General features: G+C 44.3%; 1 protein-coding gene across 6 annotated transcripts in view; it reads right to left on the bottom strand.

The window, feature by feature from the left end:
- The window catches only part of ABHD6 (abhydrolase domain containing 6, acylglycerol lipase), a 55,534-nt gene that overhangs the window by 8,408 nt on the left and 32,105 nt on the right, over positions 1–15,021 (bottom strand). For all 6 annotated transcript variants that reach the window (XM_032290266.1, XM_032290267.1, XM_032290271.1 and 3 more), the window contains 5 exons: positions 13,064–13,177; positions 11,436–11,568; positions 7,563–7,720; positions 3,740–3,794; positions 3,438–3,538 (listed from right to left, as the gene is read on the bottom strand). In XM_032290266.1, coding sequence (XP_032146157.1) covers positions 3,438–3,538; positions 3,740–3,794; positions 7,563–7,720; positions 11,436–11,568; positions 13,064–13,177 — 561 coding nt within the window. The remainder of the gene's footprint in view (positions 1–3,437; positions 3,539–3,739; positions 3,795–7,562; positions 7,721–11,435; positions 11,569–13,063; positions 13,178–15,021) is intronic.

Genomic DNA, 15,021 nt, shown 5'->3' with positions numbered 1-15,021 from the left:
GCAACAAGAGCGAAACTCCATCTCAAAAAAAAAAAAAAAAAAAAATCAATGCAAAAGACACATGACAAACAGAATATCAAAATTATAAATACAGATAGGGTCTGACTCTGCACTTGCATGACACATCTCTCTCATCTCGGCCTCGTCTCGGCCCTGCTATGCACTATAGGGGCAGGTAGATGAGAAGCTGCTGGAGGGCAGGGATCGGGGCTGTCTTGGTCCCTACTGTATCCTCAGGGCCTAATACAGTGTTAGGCACATACTAGGTGCTCCATAAATGCCTGTTAACTGGCTAAATGTGTAGGAAGTCAGTTGTGAGTTTATCCCTTCACTAGCTGGTTTGCTCAATTTCTCACTTGTTTGCTCACTCACTGTGTACCCTGGGTCTCCTGCATATCAGGCACAGTGCTGACAGGGAGAAGGGTCATAAAGACTAATAGCCTGTCTGTCTCTAGATGGCCCTCCTACTTTGGTGAACTGAACATAGAGGCGCGAACCATGAACTGAAGCATGCAGAAACCCTCTGAGGAAGGGCTACCATGTTTGGTTGTACAGGTTGTATACTGTCCAAATCCATCATTCACATAGATGATGATGCACATGGCTCCCCATGCGGTATAGCAGCCAGACTAAAGGGGTCCAAAGAAGAAGGAGGCTGAATTCGGCCTGGTAGGGGCGGGTGCTGTGACACTAAATGTTGGTGACAGAGCAGGAAAAGAGCCAGCGAGCTTGGGAGGCAAAAGGCCGTGAAATAAAAGATTCCCTGAAGCCTCTGCTATTTGGCCTCTATCCCAGGGACAGTCCACAAAACACATGAAGGATCTGATCATATTTATAGCAGACTCTTTTTCTGGAACAACATGGACTTCTGAGTCTGGAAAAAAATTCTGAACCATGCATTGAGGCCACCATCAGAGGCAAAGGACATGAACAATCTAATCTACTATCAGCTAATCTAATCATTTATTTTTTTTTCCAATTGGAAGATTACTTTCATACATATTATTTCATTTGAGCCTCAAAATAACCCCGGTACTAGAAGAGAAGCCCTCAATTTAGAGGGGCTGAGTTGGTGGCTCAAGGTCATGGGCTGGTCAAGGACAAAAGCAGGGCTGGAACACAGCCTTTCTGACTCCAAGGCCAGTGCTCTCCTTCTGCACTGTCTCCGCAGGAAGATGGGTTACGGTCTCTCCCTGTTGGCTCCTGAGAGCCCCAAATCACCATTGAGGTTTTTAGAACAACAAAAGGCCTTCACTGCTCTGGCTCTGATTCCTGATCAAATGACTCTCTGCTGGCATAGCCCAGGGGCAAACAAAGCTTCTTTCAGTTCCTGGCTGCTGCAGAAGAGAGCATATGAGATCCACTCCTCTCCACGTCCACAAACCCACGCTGTGGATCCTCGCCATGCCTGGCTGATCTAAAACACCATTACCCCTGACTCTGCTACACGCCATGGGCACAGCCCGGCTGCTCTTCCCCATTCTCTCCTGCCTGGGTCACTCACGCACTTGTGGGTCTTTGTGGCCACAGTGTGACCTCCTGCCAGTTAAAAATTGATGCACTTAGGTAAAGGGTATGCAGGTATACTCCGTTTTTTGTTTTGTTTTTTGTTTTTTTTTTGAGATAGGATCCTGCCCTGTGACCTAGGCTGGAGTACAGTGGAGCAATCATGGCTCACTGCCACCTCATGTCTTGGATTCAAGAGACCCGCCTGCCTCACCCTCCAGAGTAGCTGGGACTACAGGTGTGTGTCACCATGCTTGGCTACTTTTTTAAAAATTTATTTTTTATAGAGATGGGATCTCACTGTGTTGCCCAGGTTGGTCTCAAACTGGGCTCAATCGATCCTCCTGCCTTAGCCTCCAAAGTGCTGGCATTATAGGCATGAGCCACCATGCCCAGCCTTCTTTCAAATTTTCTATAAGTTTGAAATTATTTCAAGATAAAATATTTTAAAAAATAGAATGAATAGATCTGTATGGGCTGATATGAAATGATTTCCAAGATACATACTTCTTTTATATATATATATGAATATCGTATATATGTACACACACATATATAATCTTATATATATATCTTACATATGCATACCTATACATATCTAAGCTTTCAAACATGCATCTTAGATGCCAGTGTATCTAACATGTTTGAAAGCTTAGATATGTATAGGCATACATATGCATCCACTACATGTGTGCTTAGAATAGGAGTAGGCAAAGAATGGCTCGCTGTCTGTTTTTGTAAATAAAGGTTCACTGGAACACAGCCATGCGATTTGTTTCCATATTGCCTATTGCTGCTTTTGTACTATAACATGAGAGTTACTCAGCTCTGTCCAGTTATGACAGAGACTGGACCACAAAGCTAAAAATATTTACCATCTGGCCTTTACAGAAAACAGCTGCCAACTTCTAGCTTAAAAAATTTAGGCTAAGGCCGGGCGCGGTGGCTCAAGCCTGTAATCCCAGCACTGTGGGAGGCCGAGGCGGGTGGATCACGAGGTCAAGAGATCGAGACCATCCTGGTCAACCTGGTGAAACCCCGTCTCTACTAAAAATACAAAAAATCAGCTGCGCCTGGTGGCGCGTGCCTGTAATCCCAGCTACTCAGGAGGCTGAGGCAGGAGAATTGCCTGAACCCAGGAGGCGGAGGTTGCGGTGAGCCGAGATCGCGCCATTGCACTCCAGCCTGGGTAACAAGAGCAAAACTCTGTCTCAAAAAAAAAAAAAAAAAAAAAATTTAGGCTAAGCGTGGTGGCTCAAGCCTGTAATCCTAGCATTTTGGGAAGCTGAGGCAGGTGGATCACCTGAGATCAGGTGCTCAAGACCAGCCTGGCCAACACGGTGAAAGCCTGTCTCTACTGAAAAAAAAAAAATAGAAAAATTAGCCAGGTGTAGTGGTGTGCACTTGTAATCCTGGCTACTTGGGAGGCTGAGACAGGAGGATCGCTTGATCCTGGGAGGCAGAGGTTGCAGTGAGCTGAAATTGCACCACTGCACTCCAGCCTGGGTGACAGAGTGAGACTCTGTCTCAAAAAAAAAAAAAAAAAAAAATCTAAGAAATATATATAAGACAGTAAGAGCTGCCTCATATTAATGGAAACTAGGATTTGGGATGCGAAAAAGACCAAGTTTTCATTATTTTAAAACTTTTGGTGCTTTTTGAAGATTTTTTTTATACCACGTGACTGCATGGCTTTGATAAAAATGATTTTTGAAAATGATTTCACATTGCCTTTTCTTTTACCAGACCAAATGTTGCTCTTAACTCCCAGAGCTCTGCCCTGTCAACACCGGCACCTGACACATGTGCCTTCCCTCTCCCTGACAGCAGCTATCAGCTCACTCTGTAAATAACCACTTGCTCTTCCTCAAGGATGTTTTTCCTGAGGCCCTTGTGACAAGCACAGACCACCACTAGCATGTGTTACATACCTGGTCTTGTTTTCCCCAGATGATCTGCGTCGGGACCTTGATCTTGTCCATGTTCTGATGGAGAGAGTATCTGGACTTCTCACTGACGATTTCCAAAAACACTTGCAGAAAAGGAAAACAAAGTGAGCATGTAGCATGTGCTAGACTGCCTCTGGCACCCCTGCAGGGTCATGGGATAGTCACTGGGTCCAGGTCACCACTTCCTCTCTTCAGGGGCCCACGGAGACATTCACAGTGTCAGAGATTTAAGAAATAAAAGCCATCCATCCACAGAGCTCCAAGCTGAAAGCAGGGCTACTTACGCTTTCGGTAGAAGTTGTTATGAGGGATGCGGACGTCAACAAGGCCTTGCAGGATCTAAGGATAAAGAACCCAGCATTAGAAAGCAAGAGAAGACTCATTTGCTCAGGCCTCTCATAGCTCTGGGACAATGAATGAGAATGAGGTCCAGCAATTTATTGCACTGTCAAGATCTTTAGAGCGTGGCCCTCTGAATTCCCATGATGCAGTACACAGTCTAACGGGGAGTTAGGCTTCCAAGAAGCTTTTTTAAAAAATTTAATTATAAAGGAATTTGGGTAATATCATGAAAATGGAGGTGCCCTACAGGCTGTTAAAGACACCTGAGATGGCCTGACAGCAACTTTGGCTTGAGTGATTCTCTGCTTCACTTAAGACATAATCAGGATGGGCTGGGCTCGATGACTCACGCCTGTAATCCCAGCCCTCTGGGGGGCTGAGGTGGGTGGATAACTTGAGGCCAGGAGTTCGAGACCAGCCTGGTCAACATGGTGAAACCCCCATCTCTACTAAAAAGACAAAAACTAGCCGGATGTGGTGGTGCAGGCCTGTAATCCCATCTACTGGGGAGGCTGAGGCAGGACAATCACTTCAACCCAGGAGGCGGAGGTTGCAGTGAGCTGAGATCGTGCCACTGCACTCCAGCCTGGGTGACAGAGCCAAAAAAAAAAGAAAGGAAAAAGAAAGACATAATGAGGATGACCATAATACAAAGTAATTAGCCAGTAATATCCAAATGTAGAACAAATTATATTAAAAAAATTCAGCCACTGGGGATGACAGGTCTATTAAACAATAAAGAAATAAACTATTGAGAAGATTCTGGGGAGGGTTCCAGAGTCCTTTGTTAATCATTTGACACCAACTTGCCTTTCCTGCTGAGGGCTGCAGCCCATGTGGACAGGCCAGATCTCCTGACCTGGGCTACTGACCCAAAGAGGTAGCAGTGGCTGGAAGAAACAGTCCTTCTCTTCCTCCTGCCTCAGGACGCCTGAGGTAGAGTACAGGGTTCACATCCGTGGCTGTACTCCTCTACTCCTCTCCTCTACCTAGAAACAGGTCTGAACCCCTTCAATGCACTCTCTCAGGAGTCCTGTGCACTGAAAGTGGGGAAGACCCAGCCATGGCTGCTATGGACTAAGCCAACCCTCTGGAGCATCACTAGACTCTAACTCATTCAGCCTGGAGAGAAGAACAATCACAATTTGTTGAATAACAACACTGTGCTCAGCATCAGACATTTTCTTTGTTCAGCTATCCATCCTGTGCCCACGCATATCTATTTGTCATGCATCCATCCATCCATCCTGAACCACATATGCATTTGTCTGTCTATCTCTCCTGCATACACCAATCCATCCAACCTCCACCTCTGCATTATCCAGAGATCCTCCCATCCATGCATCCAACCATTCAGCCGTCTCTCCATCCTGCAGACCTAAATCATCTGTTCATGCAAAAATCTATCCTGCAACTACCCACCCATCCATTTTCCATCACAGCATTATCCAGGCATCTGCTCATCCATCAATCCATCCAATCTATACTAGGACCTACTTCATGCAAGCACTGTGCTAAAGTCTGGGGACAGAACAGCCAATTAAGAAAAAGTCCCTAGTGGAGGCCACAGATGTGTAGACAGACAATCAGAACACAATATGACATGGTGGGTTGAGTGTGCAGGTGCTCCTTCTCTTCTAGGAAGGAAAGGCTTTTGGAGCTGCCATTTATTTTTCTCTTGGTGTTTTCATATCCATGACAACTCAAAACATGGAGTTTTCTAAAACACCATTTGGCCACTCTGTTCTGGGAAGAGATCAGTACTGGGAGAAAGGAGTTTAACTTCAGAGCTAAAAAAGGATTTCGGGGCTGGAACACGCCACAGAATGATTCTGGGTGTTTCCTGAGGGACAAACCACATCTATTAATCAAGTCATGTTCACAACTTCTGAATAGCACCCATTTTCTCAAGTCCTAGGAGGACCGGTCCACGCAGGGTCCAGCTCCTACAACAGAGGGAGATAATTTGGGGTCACGAAGCCTCAGCCTTGGACTCTCCTCTCTTGGTTCTTCACACCATCTCCCTAGATGACCTTATTCAGACCCATGACCTTCAATATTAGTGTCTGCTGATGGCGCCAACGTACATACAGCTTCAGGCCAGACTTCCCTCAGCTACACCTTGAACTCTACACCTGGAGGCCTCACAGGCAACCTGAACTTAACACATGAAAAATGGAGCCCTTGGCATACTCCCCGAACCTGCCCTTGCCCTCCTCAGAATATACTATCTCTGTGTTTGTTTTTGTTTTTTTGAGACAGGTTCTCACTCTGTCGCCCAGGATGGAGTACAGTGGCATGATCTTGGCTCACTGCAGCCTCTACCTCCTGGGCTCAGGTGATCCTCTCACCTCAGCCTCCTGAGTAGCTGAAACTACAGATGTGTGCCACCACACTTGGCTAATTTAAAAAAAATTTTTTTGTACAGATGAGGTGTTGCTACATTGCCCAGGCTGGTCTCGAACTCCTGCACTCACACAATCCACCTGCCTTGGCCTCCCAAAGTGCTGAGAATACAGGTGTGAGCCAGCATGCCCAGCCAGGAAAATACTACTTTTATCCATTCAGGACCTCAAGTGCTGGAAGTCACCTGTGACTCCTCCCCTTTCCCCAGCCCCCATTTCCAATTCGCCTGTACATCCTGTCCTTCCTCAAATCTCGGCTCCATTGCTGCAACCCTAGTCTACACCACCATCGTCTCCAAGGCACAACACTTCCCAGATGGGTCCCTTTGTTCTGTTTGTGCTCTCCCACAATCCCTCAGGGGGGAGTATACTTAGAAAAACCCCTGGCTCCTTTCCATAACCTATAAGGTCCTACAGGATCTAGTCCAACATTTTTCAAAGTGGCTCCTGGGAGTCCAGGAGGTCAAACTACTTTCCTAATACTCAACGTTACTTGCTTCTTCATTTACATTCTCTCAAAAGTACACTGTTTTTCAGAGCCTATATAATGTGGGACGATGTCCTTGCTCCTGGCTACTGGAATGAGTGCTTGTACATTCATTGCATTTTAAAATCTTCTGAGTTTTCATTTATTTTATTTGTATTTAAATAGAGATGGGGTCTTGCTACATTGACCAGGCTGGTTCTGAACTCCTAGCGTCAAGCGATCCTGCCATCTTGGCCTCCCAAAGTGCTGGGATTATAGGCATGAACCACCACACCTGGCATGAGTTTTCATTTCTAATATGGTAAATATTAATAGTAAATACAAACCCCATAAATAAAAACCCTTTGGGTTCCTCAATAATTTTTAAGAGTGTAAAAAGGTCCTAAGATTTTTTTTTCAATTGAGTATCTCTGAATTAGCCCCTGCTTCCCTTTCTAACTCCATCTCAACCATTCTCTTATTCTTGGGGCTCCAGCCATTCCTGCGTCCTTCATCTTAAATATACATGTTTTTCCACCTCTGTCTATGCTGTTCCTCAAAGAGGCTTATTAAAGCCACCCCTGTCTTCCTATTCAATCACTACACCATCTTCATTTCCTCTGTAAAACTCATGACCACTGGTAATTGTTTACTTGTCATTGTCTACCTCCCCCACTGGACCGTGTCTGCCCAGGGAGCTTCTTGTCTTTATTGACCACTGTGCCAGCACAGTGCCTGGCATGTCGCAGGGACTGCAGAGACACTTCTGAATGTACACAGAAGAGGACAAGGAGGAGTCAATGATTAGGTGAAGGAGGGCATATGTGGAGGAAGCTGGCACTCGCCCCCAAGCCTCTGGGGAGGGTAGTTGTGTCACTGCTGCAGCCACGTTACCTGCTGGGGCACCTTGAAGCGGACATAGGAGCAGAGCTGAAGCATTTCACTCATCTCTTCTGGGGTAGACGGGATCAAGGGAATCTTCTCCACGGCAGCAGAGTCCTGCAGTTCTTTGAGCCGTTGTATGAACTGATTATCAGTTGAGTACTGCAGGCCTGTGAGATTCAAACCCAAATGGTTTGACAATACATCCACCTTCTTACCAACCCCATTTTATATAGGGAACTTCCAGTAGAGCCCTGAGTTAATACATTTCAGGTTTCTTTCATGAGTAAATTTCTTTTTTGCTGGTACTGCCATCCTTGCTCAAATCAAAACCACATCGAGAAACACACAAAAAAATCCTTCCACATTTTTCAGGGACTGGTTACTCACACTGCGGTCTGTGGACCAGAAGCATTGAAAGCCTGCAAGAAATGCAGACGCTGCCCCTCCCTGAGCCTCTTGAACCAGAATTTGCATTCTCACAAGTTGCCAGGGGATTCATATGTACGATAGAATTTAAGAAGGATTAGCCTTGAAGACAACTTGCCTGAGCACATCTGATCGTTGATGGGAAATGTGAGGAAACACATGACCAGAAGAAAAAACAGGGCTGGTACGAATGACTACTCCTTCCCTTGGCCTGGACTCAGGCGGTACTTTCTTATTTGGGGTCAATGACAAAACACAGGGGAACTGGGAGTCTTCGAAGCTGTTCCTTGCTTCGGGGCAGCAACCCTGCTGCCTTCTCCAGAGTCGCTCTTCCTCTAGGAGAGCACTAGGCCACTGTTGAGAAGGATTCTCTTTGAGATTGCTCATTATCTCCCATCACCTCAGGGCATGACACCAGAGTCCACAGAAGTATGCAAGAGGGCAAAACTCATTTTCACTTCCAGCATGAAGCAAGGTTCTAGGCATTTAGCTTAGCCAAATGATTAGATTTTTTTTCACTTTAAGTTCTGGGATACATGTGCAGAAGGTGCAGGTTTGTTACATAGGTATACATGTGCCATCGTGGTTTGCTGCACCTAACAAACTGTCATCTAGGTTTTAGGCCCCACATGCATTAGGTATTTGTCCTAATGCTTTCCTTCCCCTTGACCCCCACCTCCTGACAGGCGCCGGTGTGTGATGTTCCCCTCCCTGTGTCCATGTGTTCTCATTGTTCAGCTCCCACTTATGAGTGGGAACATGCAGTGTTTGGTTTTCTGTTCCTGTGTTAGTTTGCTGAGGATGATGGCTTCCAGCCTCATCTATGTCCCTGCAAAGGACATGAACTCGTTTTTTTAAATGGCTGCATAGTATTCCATGGTGTATATGCGCCACATTTTCTTTATCCAGCCTATCACTGATGGGCATCTGGGTTGGTTCCAAGTCTTTGCTATTGTAAGCAGTGCTGTAATAAACATAAGTGTACATGTTAGATTTTTTTTTTAATTTTATATTTTTGTAGAGATGGGGTCTCCCCCAGGCTGGTCTTGAACACCTAGCCTCAAGCAGTCCTCCCCTCTTAGCCTCCCAAAGTGTTGGGATTACAGATGTGAGCTAGATTTTACAAAGAAAGGCAGTAGCATCAATAATATCGGTTGTGATGCAGAAATCCACACTTTATAAATCTATGTACAGCAAACCCTTGAAATCTAACACAGGTATGATGTATGGCTTTCATGGTGCCATGCAGCAGATGACATTATCTATTTCCTCTCTTTTTAAAACTAACTCTAGGTTAAATGTCATGTAGTATCCTGGACTGGATCTCAGAACAGACGAAGGACATTAGCTGAAAAACTAAATGAAATCCAAATAAAGCCTGGAGTTCAGTTAACAGTAATATATCAATGCTGGTTTCTTAGTTGTGACAAATTTACTGTAGTAATGTGAGCTATTAACAATGGGGGAACTGAGTAAAGGTTACATGGGGCTCTCTATACCATCACTGTAATTTTTCTTTAAATTTAAAATTATTTCAAAATTTTTGTAAAGTTTATTTTAAAACCCTTGGTAGAATATAATCCTGAGTTTATTTCTACTTTTTCATTTTCACATAAAAACTTAATTTTAAATCTCCAACTGCAATTCAGATGTAAATGTTTTCTCTGAGCAAACAAACCTATACTTGAAAAAGCCAGTTAGATTTTACTTCCCATAAATGATTTAAAATCTAAAAACCTTCCATAGATGCTGTTCCTTCAATTCTCGAACTTATTATTATAAGATCAAATAATTTCAGATATGGTACTTGAAAAAAAGAGGGAGAAGACCCTTTGGTGGCCTGTCTTCAATTTCAACGTCCTTAACATTTCAAAACTGATTCGCTTTCAGAGTAGCAGAAGGATTTTAAATGTCAATTTAGTTAAGTTTCAGTAAAAGTCACTAAATGTTCAACTCATGGCTGGATTCTAGTTGAATCATACAGAGGAAGCAGAGGATATGAGTCATAAAAGGAGGCAGTAAATATGCAAGGACTTCCAAACATCACAGTTTGGGTTCTGGAGTCAGGCAGTCTGGACTCTTGATCCTATTGTGGTTTTGGCATTAATGAATTTCTTTGTGCCTCAATGTTCCCATTTATAAAATGGGCATAATATCTTGACCTGGATGGTAACTGCATACATAAAAAGTCACTGAGATGCACATTTAAATTTGGACAATTTACTATGTAAATAATACCCCAATAAAGCGCCAAAGGGAGAGGGAGAGAGAGGCTGGGTATGGTGACTCACACCTGTAATCCCAGCACTTTGGGAGGCGGAGGTGGGCAGGTCACTTGAGGCCAAGAGTTCAAGTGATTCCTACCAACAGGATCCTGGCCAACAGAATTCAAGTTTACCTGGCCAACACTGTAAAACCCCACCTCTACTAAAAATACAAAAAAATTAGCTGGGCATGGTGGCACATGCCTGTAACCTCAGCTACTTGGGTGGGTGGCTGAGGCACAAGAATTGCTTGAACTCAGGAGGTTGAGGCTGCAGTGAGCCATGATTGCACCACTGCAGTCCAGTCTGGGCAACAGAGTGAGACTCTGTCTCCAAAAAAAAAAAAAAAAGGGAGATAGAGGAGAAAGAGGAAAAAATACAATTTTTATCTATTATATATTATAAACACAAGTTTGAAGACTTATGGAAGAAAAATAAATTTAAAAATCCAACTTCAAATGGTAATAACTGAGAATATGTTTCAGTTCACGTTGACATACTTACATAAAACAATAGAGAAACTAAAGTTTGACTTTTTTTTTTTTTTTTTTTTTTTGTGACAGAGTCTTGCTCTGTCACCCAGGCTGGAGTAACTGTGTATGTAAAAAGTCATTGAGATGCACATTTACATTTGGACAATTTACTACATATGTGTAAATAATACCCCAATAAAAAGCACCAAAGGGAGAGGGAGAGAGAGGCTGGGTGCAGTGGCTCATGTCTGTAATCCGACCTCACTGCAACCTCCACCACCTGGGTTCAAAGGATTCTTCCACCACAGCCTCCCGAGTAGCTGGGATTACAGGTGTGTGCCACCACGCCCAGCTAATTTTTGTATTTTTAGTAGAGACAGGGCTTCACTATGTAGGCCAAGATGGTCTTGATCTCTTAACCTCGTGATCTGCCCGCCTCAGCCTCCCAAAGTGCTGGGATTACAGGCATGTGCCACTGTGCCTGACCCCACCTCAAAATCTTGGTGGAACAAGGCTGGTTCTGTATTTTCAAAATCAGTCTGGTTATGATTATGATTATCTAACTATTGGTTGGAGTTATCAATAAAACACTGCATATCTCTCAAGCATACATCAAAAAGATGATTCTAAAAAATAGTCATAGCAGAGTTGCTATGACTAGTTACCTGTTTCTTTAGGGATTCATCCCTGGGGAGGGATGTTTCAGCCTCATAACTTACCAGCAGGACACACAAGACACAGGCTGGAGACATCTGATGGGTAGTAAGCAGCATACACCCCAGCCACGTGGCCACCCATGGAGGTGCCTATCAGGTGGAAAGGTTTTTTGTTCAGCTTGAGGCATTCTACAAACTAGGAAGGGAAATGAGAAAGCAGCTTGGTTATACAGCTGTAGACAATGACAATGGTGATTACAGCATAGAAACCCCCTGGGCTTCCTATGGAAAACTGAAAATGACTACTGTTTAAAGAGAGTCTGAAACTCTACTGGATCTATTATAAGATGAGCACTGTGGCATGTACAGACTTCTCTTTATCTGGCACAATAGATTGAGAGGTCATTTATAAATATAAAATCAACAGGGATTCTGCTAATTAATGAGTCAGCAAACTTTTCTTTCTTTTCTTTTTCTGAGACAGGGTCTCACTCTGTTGCCCAGGCTGTAGTGCGGTAGATTGATCACCAAGGTTCACTGCAGCCTTCACCTTGGGGCTCAGGAGATCCTCCCAGCTCAGCCTCCTGAGTAGCTAGAACTACAGGCATGTACCACCACATCTGGCTAATTTTCTTTTTTTTAGATGAGGTTTCACCATATTGCCCATGCTGATTAAATTTTCTATAAAGGTCCAGAGAGTAAATATTTTCTTCTTTGAGAGCCATATAATCCGTTGCAACTATTTAACTCTGGTGTTGCAGACAAAAGCAGTCAAAGGCAATATGTATTAAATAAATGAATCAGTGTGTCTGTGTTCCAATAAAATTTAGTTTACAAAAATAGGTACAAGCTAATCATAGTTCATGGGCTGTACTTAGAGGGCTCCTCCCCTAATTTAAAGCTCTTCTCGTCCCTCTGACCATCCATTTATCTATTCAACCACCCATCCATCCGACCATCCATCCATCTATCCATCCAATCATCCAATCAGCCATCTACCCACCTATTCACCCATCTAAAAAATATTTATTGGCTATCTATTATGTGTAGGAAACTATGATTAGATGTTGAAAACACAGCAAAGAGCCAAAAAGACAAGGTTCCCGGCCTAACTTAAAGAACACTTTATTGGAGGAAGCAGATATTAAATATCCTCATTTGGGGAAAGTACTTAAGGTCGGCCTGAAACTTATGGGCTACCACATTCTGAAATGGCTCATAAATTCCTATGACCTTGAAGGCCCAGCCAGAGAAGGCTAGAGCTCGATTCTAAAATAGGTGCTAGCAATAGATACTAAAGCAGGTTATAATGTGAAGAACACCCTCCCCAGCTAGGCCGAGGGGCTATTACTGTTATCATATAGCTGGTAAACAGAACAATAGATCCCTAGGGAGGGAACTGGTTTTAAGAAATTCTAAACCCCTTTCCAAAGAGTTGACAAAATGCTCAGATTGTACTTCATTACAAACAACTGCCAATAGGCTTAGAGTTGAACAGTCTGTAATAGGCCCTGGCCCTCCATTGCCAACCAGAGATATCAGGTTGCCATTTGGCTTCAATCACTTGTAGACAGGCTGTACCAGAAACGGGTCAGGAGGTAGCATGGGACTCTCTTCCCTGCTCTCCAGCCTTGGACATGCAATAGTGGCTGAGACAGTCTGGGCAATCTTTGGTGGAGCCTTCTGCTTACCTGGTGTATCCTCTTGACTTGCCCATCTATGGACAGGTCATCCAGGGAGGAGCGGGTAGTGCCCTCATGTCCTGGCATGTCCACACAGATCAAGTGCAGGTTCTTTGGAAGGAACTGAGGACACACAGACCCAAAGAGTCAGTATGTGGTGTACCAAACATGTCTGCCCATTTTCTTGGGAGGATGCCCCATGTACTAAGTGACCTGGACAGCCATCCCTGGGGATGTATGAGTCTTGGCCACTCAGTGCTTTTTTTTTGTTTTTTTGAGATGGAATCTTGCATTGTCACCTGGGCTAGAGTGCAATGGCATGATCTTGGCTCACTGAAACCTCTGCCTCTCAGGTTCATGCGATTCTCCTGCCTCACCCTCCCAAGAAGCTGGTATTACAGGTGCACATCACCACGGCTGAATACTTTTTTTATTTTTTTGCATTTTTAGTAGAGATGGTGTTTCAGTATGTTGGCCAGGCTGGTCTCGAACTCCTGACCTCATGATCTGCCCACCTGCCTTGGTGTCCCACTGCAAGTGGCTGGCCACTAAGTGTTTTACCCCAGTAATGTGAATAAGCATTGCCAGTATCCTCATTGGGAGCAGAGGCCCCCAAAGACTAATACATAGATGGAGGCAGGCTCAGGAGATGCCTGTAAAAAGGGGACAAAGTCGGGGCAGCAGGCTTAAGTCTCTTGCTGTTTCTTCATACCAGTTGACACGTACTACCTCCTCCTTTCCCCTACCCCTTCCACACTTACTCCAGCCATGCAGCTGCTGACTTGGAACTGGAAAGGATGGTTCTGTTCTCCCATATCCTGGCCAGCTCCAGAGCCAACAGAAGCAATGTTTTCCCCAAGAATCACATCTGATCACCCCAATTCTGGTTTGTTTGGTTTCTTTTTACATCAAGGTCTAATTCTCAAAATTATTCGTATCCTAAAACACCTTCTTCCATTTAGATATGTACCAGTTTTAACCAGGAAACTGAGAAACATAAGTTACCAACAAATGAACATCCAGTTAGAAGAAAGATGCTTACTGAGGAGGCGGGCAGAAAGTAAGGGGTTCATCAAGGCATGAAGACGACTGTCCTCATAGTGGAATTTGGAAATAAGAACACAAGTAACTAGAGGCTGTGTGAGTCCTTTCCTCCTGGTGGAGATGATACTTGGGATCCCTCAGGTATGGTCTTGCCTGAGGTGGGAGCCAGGGATGCTTTCTGCTCAAGACTTCCGCCAGCCTCAACGTTCATAGCTGATCACGCTTACCCAGGGCAGCAAGTTGCCACACCCAAGTAAACCAAGACAAAAAGTGACTTGGAGAACTCTTCCAGAAAGCTGCCAGATCAAGACTGTTTCTCTAAATGGCAAAGGAAAAGAAAAAAATGGGTGTAGAAGAGGGAGTGGGAAGGAAAGGCAAAGAAAGAATGAAGGAAGAAGACGGAGGGGAAGGAAGTGAAGAAACTTGGAGTACAAAAAAACAAATGACTCTTTAAAAGGGCAACTCTGCCAACTCTGATCATCACAGCAGTTCTGAGATATAGCTGTGTCAGAAACCTCCCCAAAGAAATATCCATGAGGTGAAAAGATTTCTAAGCCATAGGTTTTATATATAATATTCAACACAATACATTTTTTTTCTGACAAAAGAAAGAGGAACATATTGCATTAGCTTGTTATTGTTGTTGTGGTTTGTTTATGAGACAGGGTCTCACTCCTGTCTCCAGGGCTGGAATACAGTAGCATGATCTTGGCTCACTGCAGTCTTGACTTCCCAGGCTCAGGTGATTCTTCCATCTCAGCCTCCCAAGTGGCTGAGATCACAGGTGCATGCCACCTGGCTAAGTTTTTTGTATTTTTTTGTAGAGATGGAGTCTCCCTATGTTGCCCAGCCTGGTCCCAAACTTCTGGGCTCAAGTGATCTGCCCGCCTTGGCCTCCCAAAGCACTGGGATTACAGGTATGA

The sequence above is a fragment of the Sapajus apella genome, unplaced genomic scaffold (assembly GCF_009761245.1).
Source record: "Sapajus apella isolate SASKATOON/1434 unplaced genomic scaffold, GSC_monkey_1.0 scaffold23, whole genome shotgun sequence".
NCBI classification, from domain to species: domain Eukaryota; kingdom Metazoa; phylum Chordata; class Mammalia; order Primates; family Cebidae; genus Sapajus; species Sapajus apella.
Note: the sequence above shows the minus strand (reverse complement) of the source record. Positions and strands in the feature narration are given on the sequence as shown.